Source organism: Ornithorhynchus anatinus, chromosome 11 (assembly GCF_004115215.2).
Source record: "Ornithorhynchus anatinus isolate Pmale09 chromosome 11, mOrnAna1.pri.v4, whole genome shotgun sequence".
Taxonomy (NCBI): Eukaryota; Metazoa; Chordata; class Mammalia; order Monotremata; family Ornithorhynchidae; genus Ornithorhynchus; species Ornithorhynchus anatinus.
Window position 1 is genome coordinate 54362869 of NC_041738.1, and position 12359 is coordinate 54375227.

The following is a 12359-nucleotide window of genomic DNA, read 5'->3' on the forward strand; positions in this document are numbered from 1 at the left end:
GCCAGGCCAGGGGATCTAAGACCCCTCTTCCCTGGCAGAAGACGGCACGGGCCCAGCCAACGGGCCCCACCCCCCTCGCCCTTGGAGGGCAGCCCTCGGGTGTGCCAGGTGCTTGCCACTGAGCTAGCCACGGCATAGCCAGCTACACGGCATAGCCCTGGGCACCCGAAGCTGTACCGGGGGACGGGTAGGAGGTTGTCCCAGATCCACGAGAGGGACAAGTTTGCAAGTGGCCTTCCCAGCTACTTTCCTGGAACACCAAAAATAAGCAAGCTGTTCTTCGCCCCTTCCCCAAAACATCCTTGGTCCCGGGGAAAGTGAAGGGAGGGGCGCGGCAATATTCGATCAGCCCCATCTTTGTAGTTGGCCTGCTGTGGGTGATCTTGAGTGAGTCACTCACCCTTTCTGGGCTTCCGTTACGCCATCTGTAAAATGGGCGTGATAATCCTTACCTACCTCACGGTGGGGTGTGAAGCTGAGGTAAGACGTTAAGGTGCTCCAGGAGGGAAAACACTCTTCTTGGAGAGATCAGATTGGCTCTTCCCCCCTCACCTCCCCCTCGGCGCCGCGCCCCTAAGCACAAGGCCTTTGAAATTTTAATTATCCTCGATCTAGCTGCACGGTGGGGTGGGTGAGGAGAGAGTTGGCTTCGCTTACCTGGGCAGTCCTCTTGGCCTTCCAGGTGCCGGTCAAATGGGATGGACAGAAACCTTCCAGAACATCTCCCTTCCCCCCACCCCACTTCCTTTCAGAGAGAGGAAGAGTGGGGGGCTGTCAGGGCTTGGAGCGGTTAGCTCCGGTCAGCTCATCTCCTCAGTCAATCAACGGTATTTATTGAGCGCTTACTGCGTGCAGAGCACTGTACTAAACGCTTGGGAGAGGACATTGCAACAGAGTTGGTAGAAACGTTCCCTGCCCAAGAGGAGCTTCCAGTCTAGCTTGCATCCTAGGCTGGGTGGCTGTAGGTGGGTGGGGAGAGGGGGGGAAAGTGTGTGTAACTATGGGTGTGACTATGGGTTGGAGTGGGTGGGAGCTGGGAGATGTGACTCTGAGAGAGTCGGGGGCTATAGGGGCTCTGTGTGGGTGTGTGTGCGTGTGTGTGTGTGTGTGAGAGAGAGAGAGAGTGTATGTGAATGAAGGTATGGAAAGGGTAGGGTGTGCGTAGAAGGTTATATCATGGGTTGAGAGGGGTTGTGTGTAGGAAGTTGTATATTTGCGGGGCGGGACGGTGTATCTGGGCAAATTGCAGTCGTGAAAATAATGGAACCGAGAGGCAGGAGGAGTCTTCAATCGCCCCTTGTCTGGGTTGCCCTGCCCTCACTCACCCAGGACCCGAGCGAGGGGGGGAGCAGGATGGAGCCCTCCCGCCCTCCCCTCCCTCCTCCTCCTCGCCTGCCCCCTGCTTCTTCCACCCCACCTCGTTGGCGGTGTTGAGCTCGGCGGGGTTGGGGGCGGAGGGAGATGCAGCGATCTCCGCCCTCGCCCCCAGCCCCCTCCCAGCCCCCGAAATGCAGAGCTGCTGATATTACTATGCATGGGTTAGGTTTAGGGTTAGGGTTATGCCTCTGGCTTCAACGGGAAAGCAACCATCCCAGTCTCCTTCCTCCTGAGCTCGTGCCCGCAGGGAGGGCCGGGGACTCCGCAGCCCCAGGGGGTCTGTGCCCAGGGGCACCCCGGGACCCCAGCACAGGGCGCGGCACCACCTTGGGTCTCGCCTTTTCGATGCGTTTTGCACTGTCGAGTTTCCTTTAGCTTTGCCTTGGATGGAATAAAAAGTTTATGTTTCTAGAGCTTGGCTGGGGACCTCGGGCCGGCGGTCGGTCTGGTGGGCCTCGGACGCCGGGGTCTTCCCCAGTCCCGTCTTTTCCTCGGCAACTCGTAGTCCAAGCCCCTCTCCCCCACCCCTCTCCACCACAAGTGGCCACCCGCTCTCCCATCCTGGACCATGGACGGTGGCTTCTGATTTAATATGCGATTTGCATATCAACTCGTCCACCCTCTTTGTGCCTCTTCCATCTGCCCCTCACAGGCCTTGCTTCTCTACCAGTACCCGGGAAGCAGTGAAGCAGGGTAGCCTAGAAGAAAGACCGTGGGCCTGGGAGTCAGAAGCCCTGAGTTCTAATCCCGCCCCTGCCACTTGCCTGCCTTGTGTCCCTGGGCAAGTCACTTCACTTCTCTGGATCCCAGTTCCCTCATCCGTAAAATTGGGAGTCAATGCCTGTTCCCCTCCTACTTAGACTATAAACCTCATGTGGGACCTGATGATCTCGTATGTACCTCAGCGCTTAGAATTGTGCTTGTCACATAGTAAGCGCATAACAAATACCACCATTATTATTATTACCATTACTACTATCCGGGGCTCCCAGCCAGGGTCCCCCAGCCCATTAACTTATGATCTGAGCTTCGCCACTGTCAGAGGGCAGGTCCCAAACCCTGATTTCGTTCTATAATCAGTGCACTTCGCCCTCCCGGTCCCCCAGCAGTGCAGATTCCTCCCCCGGCTGCGCCTGTGCTCAATAGCGTTCAGCTGTGAATTCCCGACCACCGGGAGCTCCGCCCTCCTCCACTCCCGTTTTATTAGCCTCCTCTCCCTCCCTCCAAGCCATCTCCACCTTTCTGGCTCTCCAACCCCTTTCAGGATGAATGTGGATGAATCGTAGCCACGGAGACTGCCAAGCCCTCCAGAGCGGGGAATGAGGCTTGTTGTGGGGGCGGGGGGATTTGTCCTAGCTTTGTAGTTAAGATCTCGTTTTTACCAGCCCGAAGAAAAGAGATTGTGCTGCGGTCTCCACCTCTTCACCACGTTTTTAATGGTAAGGTGCTCACCTTCTGCTCTCCCTGTCGCAGTGGAAATGGGTTTGAATTACTGCAGGAGGTAAGGTCTCCCCCTGCTGGTCAAGGGAGGAGAAGCAGGGTGGCTCAGTGGAAAGAGCCCGGGCCTGGGAGTCAGAGGTCATGGGTTCGAATCCCTCTTCTCTGCTTGTCAGCTGTGTGACTTCAGGCAGATCACTTCACTGTGCCTCAGTTACCTCATCTGTAAAATGGGGTTAAAGACTGTGAACCTCACGAGGGACTACCTGATAACCTCATATCCCCCCCCCCAGCGCTTAGAACAGTGCTCGGCACATAGTAAGCGCTTAACAGATACCATCATTATTATTATTATTAAGGGCATCAAACACTGGGTTAAGCGTCGGAGGAAGGATGTGGAATATCTTGGGGATATTTTAAGGGACACTCCCCGCCTCCCCTCCCTCCCCCCACCTCAGTCACCACCACTACGCGCCGCCTCGATCGAGTGGGCGAGTGGCCTGCTTAGAGCCAGAAGGCTGAGCCAAATGGTCTCTCCACCATTGAGTTGCCAATCAATCACTCAGTGTTCTTTATTGATGATGATGGTATTTGTATCAAGCTCTAGGGGAGCCACAAAATAACCAGTCCCGACCTAGTCCCTGTCCCACATTGGGCTTCCAGTTTTAGGGAGTGCTGTGTGCAGAGTACTGTACTAAGTGCTTAGACTATAAAAGCATGAATATAAAATATATGAATATAAAACCAAGAATAGAAACACACAGTGCAGTTTATCACCAGGATTACCATCTTTATTACATTCCAGGGCCTATCAGGCTCTGATGTTAGAGGCAGAGGAACTGAGCATTAGACGGGGGCCCCAGATTTGACACCTGACTTTGCCCCTGAATTGCTGTGTGATTTTGAGATGAGCCCTCACCGTCTCTGGGCCTCAGATTTTCCCTCTGTGAAAAGCAGAAGAACAGTCTTCGGCACACACTCCCTGGGCTGTTTTTGTCAACTCGGGGCCGGGGGCGGTGATGGGAGGGAAAGGAGAACCCCTAAGTACTTTAAATGCCGTGGAAAATTCGTGAGGCAGCGAACTGTATTATTGCTGTTGCTGCCATCTCTCTAAAATTAGAAAGGCGGCATCGGAGGCTGCTAAGGGCACAGGGAGTTCATGATTTACTTCATAAAGGTAACACCACCTTCCCACAGGTTAAACCCAAATTAATCAATTAATTACGGGACTTGTTAATCGTTTACTATATACCAAGCACTGTTCTAAGCGCTGGGGTAGATACAAGTTAAATTGGACACAGTCTCTGTCCCCCACGGAGCTCACACTCTTAAACCCCATTTTTACAGATGAGGTAACTGAAACCCAGAGAAGTCAAGTGACTTGCCCAAGGTCACACAGCAGACACGTGGTGGAGTCGGGATTAGAACCCGGGTCCTTCTGACTAGAACCCAAGTCCTTCTGACTGGAACCCGGGTCTTTCTGACAAGTCCAAATGGGGCTTGCCTTTTAGGAGTTAAACAATTACTCAACCTACAGAGCTGACAAGCTGTTGCCCAGGCAGCTCATGAACTAATCGGTGACCACGAAGGTAAACGAACGAATTTAAACAAAGTCGTTCTTTGAGGAAGCGGCCGCGACCTCTTTTAGGACACAGGTGGTGTGTGAGCGCTGGCGGTCAGTTTATAGTTTTGTCGCGGCGGGTCGGGACAGTACGGTAGGCCTGGCACCGAGTTGCCCGGAGCCAGAAGACAGGGCGGGCGGGGAGGTGGGACCCCGAGGTTCCGAGTGTGGATGCTGCTGCTCCCCGGGAGCCCGCGAGGGTCTTCGGCGTGGGAGTCCGGCCTCTCCAGGAGTGGAAAAGGCTTAAAGTTCAGACTGGACGAGAAGGAAAGAGGGATACGAGGAGGGCGTTAGGAATGCCAGGGGGTCAGGAGCGGGGGGATCCGCGCTGAGAGACCTACCTTTCTGACGGTGGCGATCCAGTTGAGGTAGGACCGGACTTTGGTGTAGACCCCGGGAGTGCTAGGCCCCCCGCAGCCATGTCCCCAGCTGACAATGCCCACCACCTGCCAGCTCCCCGCTTCGTACATGAGGGGTCCGCCGCTGTCACCCTGGGAAGGACAGAGCTGGGTGGAGGCTGGGAAGGGTCGGGGCAGCGTCTCCCCTCCCTCCACAGCGCCCCGGGATCCAGGTCGAGTTCCAAGAAGACCGGGAAGTCTGAAGTGATGGATCGTCTCCTGGCTCCCCGACGCGGCCTCCCCACCCAACCTCTAAGGATTGTCAACCCTCGGGACTGTGGTCAGCTGGTGTCCCGTTTGGGGAGGGAGGGGGGAGGTTGGGTCGGGACTCCCTTTCCAAGCCCCATCGGGGGGTAAAGCGACACTGGGAGAATAGTCTGAGCCCACGAGAGAGTCTGCAGTTTCAGACAGGAGGTATCAGTCTGTTCAGCCTCTGATGCCCTGTCCACGGGTCTCTCTCAAAAACCCAGCAGGGAGGGGGGATCCCGGGAGCCAGGGCATCTGGAGGGGAGGCACCTGGCAAGTGTCCACTCCACCCCCGATGATGCCAGCGCAGATCATCTTTTCCGTAACGTCCCCCTGATAGGCGTCTGCCGCGTTGCAGCGCTCGTTGTCGATGACTTCGATCAGGGCCTGCTGCAGGTTGCTGGACATCTTCCCTGGGGATGGCAGGTCGTTGGACATCTTCCCTGGGGAGGGCAGGCACATGCCTGCTCCCCCATGCACATGTGCATGAACGAACGTACATATCCGTGCGCACACGTATCCAGTGAATGCATGTGTGAGCAGACAAACATGCTCAGTGTGGGCACCGCCACCACATCCACACATTCATACATAGGGGGGAGTGGATGGCCTCTCGGGTGCTTTAAAGACAGAATATGATGCTTCAGAAAGGGTTTTGAATGGTCATTTAGTCCCTCCCCTTGCCTCTGGATAAAACTGCCTGGTATCTGGTTGGACAATGGGCATCTCTTTGTTTTAAGCCATGGCCGCAGTGGGGAATCTGCTGACATTCTCCCCTCCCTCGTCCCAGGAACAGGAAGTATTTTCTTGGGTGGATTTGGATATCTGACCCCTATTCTTGCTGACCCCTGACCCCATAGCTGGGGAAACTCCCTGGCGTTTATTCCCTATGGTTCCAGGCTCATTTCAGGGTCCTCAGCACTCTCACCACCACACGCTGTCCCCCAGTGATCAGATAGCAAAGCACTCCACTTCCTCTCCCCACTTCATGCTCCTGCCAGGGAACCCACCCCAGGACTCACCTCCACCCTGCTCCGTGTACCCCCAACCTGTGACCCACAGCTGGGTGGCTTCTGCCAGCTCTTCATCAAAGAAGGGCAGGCAGATGGGTCTGACCGTATCTGTCGGAGAGGTGGGAGAAAAGGGTGTGAGCAACAGTTTCCAAAGTCAGAAGGACCTCGGTTCTAATCCCAGGTCTGCCATTTGCCTGCTGTGTGACCCTGGGCAAGTCATTTAGCTTCCCTGTGCCTCATCTACCTCATCTGTAAAATGGGGATTTAGACTGTGAGCCCCGTGTGGGACATGGACTGTGTCCAACCTGAGTAGCTTGTACAATGCCTGGCACATAGTGAGTAAGAAGTATCATTAAAAAAAAGCAAGTTTGGGATCGCTGGGGCCCTGCAGCCCAGTGGGGGCAAGCTTTCTTGGGTGGACCATCTGAATAGCGTGGAATTTGACATGATCGACAACTGGTGTGCCGGGATGGGAGGCTGGCGATTAGCTTCACCCTTCTGCATTCCACCAATAGCTACCCTGGATGCTGATGGCTGTCCAGAAAACGGGCAGGAACAGTCGTGAGGCGAGGGCACAAGACTTGGGGGAAAGTTCAAACTACACTGTAACCCAGGTTGACTTGGTGACAACAGGGTTCAAAACCTGGGGTGGCGTGGTGTGAGAGGACTTTGACAGTCAAAACGCCACCATCAGCAAACCGAAACTGCTATTGGGGAAAGTCTTCCTGGGTTAAGCAGGATCAGATCACCTCTTACCCAAATCCCATGGGTGTCCACTTCCAAAACACACTTAAACCCCACTTCCTTCAGAAAACCTTTCTGGATTACCACTTCCCCAGCTCTAGTTGAGTTGGGAGAAAGAGAGAGAGAGAACAAGTGCGTGTGTGCATGTGCTGTAGGCGCCCTAATGCCCCTCGATATCTTATAGACTGCCTCTGCCTTTCCTGTTCTCTCTCTGTCTCTCTCTCTGTCTCTCTCTCTGTCTCTCTCTCTCTGTCTCTCTCTCTCTGTCTCTCTGTCTCTGTCTCTCTGTCTCTGTCTCTCTGTCTCTGTCTCTCTGTCTCTGTCTCTCTCCCTGTGTGATCTGCTGGTCAGTCCTTGAAGACAAGGACCGGATCACCTCTTCCCTCTGACCCTCCCCCCGCAATGTCCAGCCCAGGGCCCTGCCCCCAGACAGGCTAGGGATGGGGGTGCCCTCGGGGTGCACCTCCACCTGACAGAACGAGGGGTGTTTCCAGCTTGACCAGAGCGATGTCCCCATCCTTGGGGGATGTGTTGTCCAGGTCCATGATGAAGATCTTGGCCACCGCCAGGGCGGGGAAGTCAGACAGCACATTGGAGCCGGATGTGACCTGCCACTGGGTCACGACGGGGTTGGTCCTGAGTGGGAAATTATGGGAGTAAATCTGGTTCTCCTGGGGCTTGGCTCGCCAGCTAGCCCCATCATTCTGGCTTTCCTATGTCCAAGAGCCCCTGTGTGCTCCCCTCTTTGCATCCATCAGACACATGGGCACCCCTGGCGAGGGAAAATGTGTGGGATAATATTAATGATAGTAACTAATACTAGTAATGATAATGGTATTTGTGCAGTGCTTACTAGGTGGCAAGTACTGTTCTAAGAGCTGGGAAAGGTATGAGAAAAATCAGTTCAGACACAGTCCCTATCCCACATGGGGCTCACAGTCTAAGTAGGAGGGAGAACTGGCTTTGAATCCCCATTTTATAGATGAGGCAACTGAGGCACAGAGAAGTTAAATGACTTGTCCAAGGTCACTTGGCCAAGGCTCTGGTGAATTCCCTGGAGGTGTTGTGGGGGAATGTGCAACCACTCATAGGCGGTAAACCCGGACACCTTGGGGCAGTGGGGGTGGGGGTGGGACACTCACTTGAAGCAGTGGGCAGCTGTCAGGATCCACAGGGGGCCAAGGATGCTGCCGCCGCATCTGTGCTGCTTTTGGTGCTGGACACTGACCTGCCATGGCCAAACCCCCTCTGCGGCCGGCTCCCCGCCCACGACCCGCGGGGACCGTAGGTTCTCGCCGCAGGCTACAGCGAGGGAACCGAGGACCCGGCTGGTGGGGCTGTGGGCCAGCTGCCCCCATCCACCCCCCAGCTCCTCCCAGAACCCACCTTGCACCCTACCCTCTCCCACCCTTGGGCTCTCCTATGCCAGCTGGGTCTGGGAGAAATCAGACCACAAGCTCGTTGGAGGCCGGAGGGCCCTCACCAGGACTTACCTGTGCAGCGGAGGGAAACCACAGAACTGGATGGACACGGGCTGGAATATGACCCGGATGTGGGGAGTCAACTCTCCGGCCTGGGCCTAGTTTGGGGTTGGTTTCCCAGCATCCCAGGGAAGAGACCCCAGTTTGTCACCCCTCAACCAGACCTCTGCCCTGGCTCCTGGGAGAGAGCCTGGAACAGGTTCCTTAAATCCTTGGGACAGGGAGAGGGAGAGGGAGAGAGACAGAGTGTGTCGGGCGTGGGGGCCACGGTGTTGGGTGGGCAAAGGAAAAATTGCCCAGATAGATTCTCTTTGATCTAGGACCTGGGAACAGATGACCCCGGGAAGACAAATAATTGTCCATTCTGGTGGGGAATGGGCAAATTGCCTTTCCCGCTGCCTTCAAATAGGATGGACACATCTCTGGTCCAGGCAAGAAGGTGACTGCCCACCTCTTGCTGTGCCTCTTAGGTTTTTCCAGCTCTGGAGGTTAGAAAGTTCCCCTTGGGAGCCTAACCTAAATCCCTCTTTCTGGTGAAGTGGAGAACGGCCAGATACTATCCCCAACCCCTCCACTCACCCCTCACCTAGGAGAGGATGGAGCCCCTCACTTACCCCCTAAGGTCTGGAACTTGGAGACCCTGGTCACCCTCGGTTATCACGAGGCTGGATGTGGTTGAATCAGGCCCAACTTCCACAGGCTGGAACGAGGGGTCAGCGGTTTGACTGGGGAAAGGGATGAGATGTGTATTGTCCCAGCCCCATCCTGGCAACCACCAGCCTCCCCTTGGTGGCTTCTGACTTCAAATCCCTCCCGACTTTCTTACAGCCACTGCCACCCCACCAGACCTTCGCAGGGCTCAGGGGTAGTGGGCGGGGACCAGAGCTGCATACCTGCTGTAGCCCATCTGGCCACAGGCCACCTTAGCTAACGCCAAAGTGAAGTTGTCAAAACAGACCAGCGACCAGGCCCCCGAGGCTGCGTCCAGCACCTGCAGCGTGAATCTGTCCTTGGAGAGACGGACTGCCGGAAGGAGCCAAGTTGGCTTGGCCCCTCCCCACTCACAACTCTCTCGTTCAACTCCCCCTCCCCCCACGGTCACCAATAAAGGGACCCCCCCCCCCGCCCAGGAAATGCTGGGAGTGTCCAGCTGTGGCCATTGGGAGGGAGAGGAGAGGGCAGGTCAGGCATTAGAAAACAGCCGGTCCCCTCATTCGAGCTTAGATCCTCTTGGGGACACCTGAAGGTCATCTGGTCCAGCCCTATGCCTCCTTGCCCTTCCAGGCTGACCCCCAAGGGAGAGACTCTCAAGAGGTCATCAGAGGTGCCGGCTTGGAGCGACCACGACCCCGCCCATTGCCCCACTCCCAGGGTCCCACCTCCTACGGGGGGCCCTTCGGAGACGCTCTGGACGCAATACTGCTCATCGTCGCCGGAAGGGCAGTCAGGCCGCCTGTCACATAGCTGCTGGAGAGGGATGAAGCGGAGGGAGTCTCGGCAGAGGAAGTAGTTGTGATCCAGAACCATCTTGACTAGGAGATTGGGGATGGGGTCAAGAAGAAGGTCGAGCTGGGCAAGAACCAAGACCCGACCACAGAGGCTGGGATTGCAGGGGTGTGGGGAAGGTGGAGCTGCCCCTTCTCCAAGAGGCAATTCCCCTGTCCATGAGCCCCCGAGAACCCCCCCCCCCAAGTTGTAGCTCTAGGAACCACTTGGAAGCAGTGGGCAGGGACTAGGCTGTGCTCGGTCCATCGAGTCCAGGCACTGGGAGGGACCACTTACTTAGCACGGCGGCAGCAACAATGGCCAGGAGGCTGAGGATGGTGGCCACGATGGGAATGCCCACCCTCCTGCAGGCCTTCCTGGGGTCCCGGGGTTTGCTCAGGGAGGAGGCACCTGCAACAAGATCAGAGAAGTGGCTAAGACACCTGGTCCCAGCCCAGCCTGCCAGCTCAGGCAGATGAAAGAGGGAGACTTGAGAAATCTCTTACATTCCTCTAGGACCCATGGGGTCTGCAGCTTGTTGCGCGGGGGTTGGGGAAACCTGCTTGGTAGTTCTCCTCTCTGTCTCTCTCTCTTCCCCAATAGCAACAAATGGTTATGGAGTCCGGAAGTCACTAATGGAACCATGGGGCCTTTTTAAACCAGACTTGCAGATAGCCTGCCAAACTTACCAGCCCCGAGAAACTAGACTTCCTCTCTTTTCACTGCACACCATACCTGCCTCTTGGAGCAACAGGCTCTACTTAGCTGGACCGAATCGTGGCTCCCCGAGTCAAGAGGGTGAGGGCTCAGTAAGTGGCTCCCTGGTGATTGATTTGCCCCTATATCCTAGAGAGAGATGGGCAGTTGGAGTTGAGGATTCGGACTCAGTCTCTCCCCTCCCTCTCTGGAGAGTTGTTGTCTCACTCACATCACACAGTGTGTCTCAGAGGTCACAACCCCTTTCTGGTATCCATCCCTGAGCCTGGCGATGCCCTTTTGGACATTCCTCTGGGTAAGCTGCTGGGCCGGCACTCCCGCCACCTGCTCCTCTAGAGATCCGTAAGCTGTCATGCCTTCTTGAGTCAGACGTGGCCCAGATGGAGCCCCTAAGAGGGGCAGATCTCATCCTCTGGCTCTCCCAGTCCTTAGCTCATCTCCACTCTGGTTCCGGAAGCCCAGGGTGGGGCTGTGCCCACCATGGAGATTTTTCTGGCTGGCAGGTGTTGCTGGCAAAGTTCTGGGGGCAAAGTGTGGCACCACTCTACCCTCCCCTCTAGACGCCCCCCCCCAACCCTGGGGCTAGAGATTGAGAATCTAGGCCTGGTCTGGACTGAACCTTACCTTCTCCGGTCAGTGGGCTCTCACAGGCTGGGTCCTGTAAAAGCCAGAGCAGAGTTGTTGAGGGTAAGAGAGGAACCCCAGGAAGGGAGGCCATGGGAGGGGAGAAATCTGGGCAGAGATGAGCAGGAGAAACACAAGGAAAGGTATCAGCTGCCTGCCTGACCACCTGGTCTCCCTCATACTCTCCCATAGGCACCCACATACAATCAGAAACACCCTGCTGCATGCTCATCAGAAGCATTATTTTCTAATATGAAGGAAGACTGTCCTCCATGCACCCAATGATGGCATTCTTGCCAAGCCACCTAATAAAAGAAACTCATGCCATATCTGACCCAGCACATGTAGACCAGTTTAGAATAGATCAATTAACAACTCTGACTCTTCCTTCAACGATCCAGCCCACAGACCATTCCCTGACTCTCCTTCCAGTGACCCAGCATGGACCCTAAGTTTCCCTTCTCCACCCCTGACTCTCCCTCCAGTAAAGCAGCCCATGCCTTTGAACACCCTTGACTGTCCTCTCTCCATCCCTGACTTTTCTCCTAGTGCCCCAGAATACAGGGAATTCATGAATCTACTCAAACCCCTGTGGGACCTGCTGATATTTTTGGCCATACAGCTTCCTGTGGGAATCCACGTGTTTACCATGTTGCCAAGTGAAGAAGTGTTTCATTTCATTTGTTCTGAACTTCACTAACAGACCCACTCAGATGTTCAAATGCATATGCACTTTCACACGGATGCACACATCTCACTGCACACCACACCGACAGACATGCACAAATATCCATTCCTTTACTCTCTACGAGAGCTTTCCTGGGAAAAGACGCCTACTAGCCCCAGTTAGTTGCTAGGTCCCAGGGCTGGGAGCTCTGTATTCTTTATCTCCATCTCCTTTCTCTCCAGGAGGAATCAGCTGGAGGATGGGGGAAGGGGAGGAAGGTGAAGAAGGAGGGCTTTAGAGAGGCAGAGGTTAGAAATGGCTCAACTTCTACCCATCTCCTGATGGTGAAGCAGCATAACCTAGTGGAAAGAACACACGCCTGGGAGCCAGAGGCCCTGGGTTCTAATCCTGACTCTGTCAATTGCCTGCCGTGTGACCTTGGCCAAGTCACTTAACTTCTCTGTGTCCCGGTTCCCTTATCTGTAAAATGGGGATTCAATACCTGTTCCCCCTCCTGCTTAGATCGTGAGCCCATTGTTGGACAGGGAA

General features: G+C 55.5%; 1 protein-coding gene across 1 annotated transcript; it reads right to left on the minus strand.

Moving 5' to 3' along the window:
• Positions 1-4725: 4725 nt before the first annotated feature.
• Positions 4726-8680, minus strand: TMPRSS4 (transmembrane serine protease 4). The gene is made up of 6 exons (XM_039913637.1): positions 8641-8680; positions 7979-8138; positions 7306-7472; positions 6102-6200; positions 5350-5492; positions 4726-4926 (listed from the first exon to the last, which is right to left on the minus strand). Exons 1-6 carry the CDS (start codon positions 8678-8680, stop codon positions 4726-4728), a joined length of 810 nt encoding a protein of 269 aa, XP_039769571.1.
• Positions 8681-12359: the final 3679 nt, after the last annotated feature.

What these genes read in the sequence shown, in the direction of transcription:
- TMPRSS4 (XM_039913637.1), bottom strand. Translation starts at nt 8,680, where the DNA reads ATGGACAATTATTTGTCTTCCCGGGGTCATCTGTTCCCAG. An exon ending in ACAGCTGCCCACTGCTTCAA is followed by an intron (nt 7,473 to 7,978) that starts GTGAGTGTCCCA and finishes TTTCCCACTCAG; the next exon opens with GACCAACCCCGTCGTGACCC. An exon ending in AACACCCCTCGTTCTGTCAG is followed by an intron (nt 6,201 to 7,305) that starts GTGGAGGTGCAC and finishes CCTCTCCGACAG; the next exon opens with ATACGGTCAGACCCATCTGC.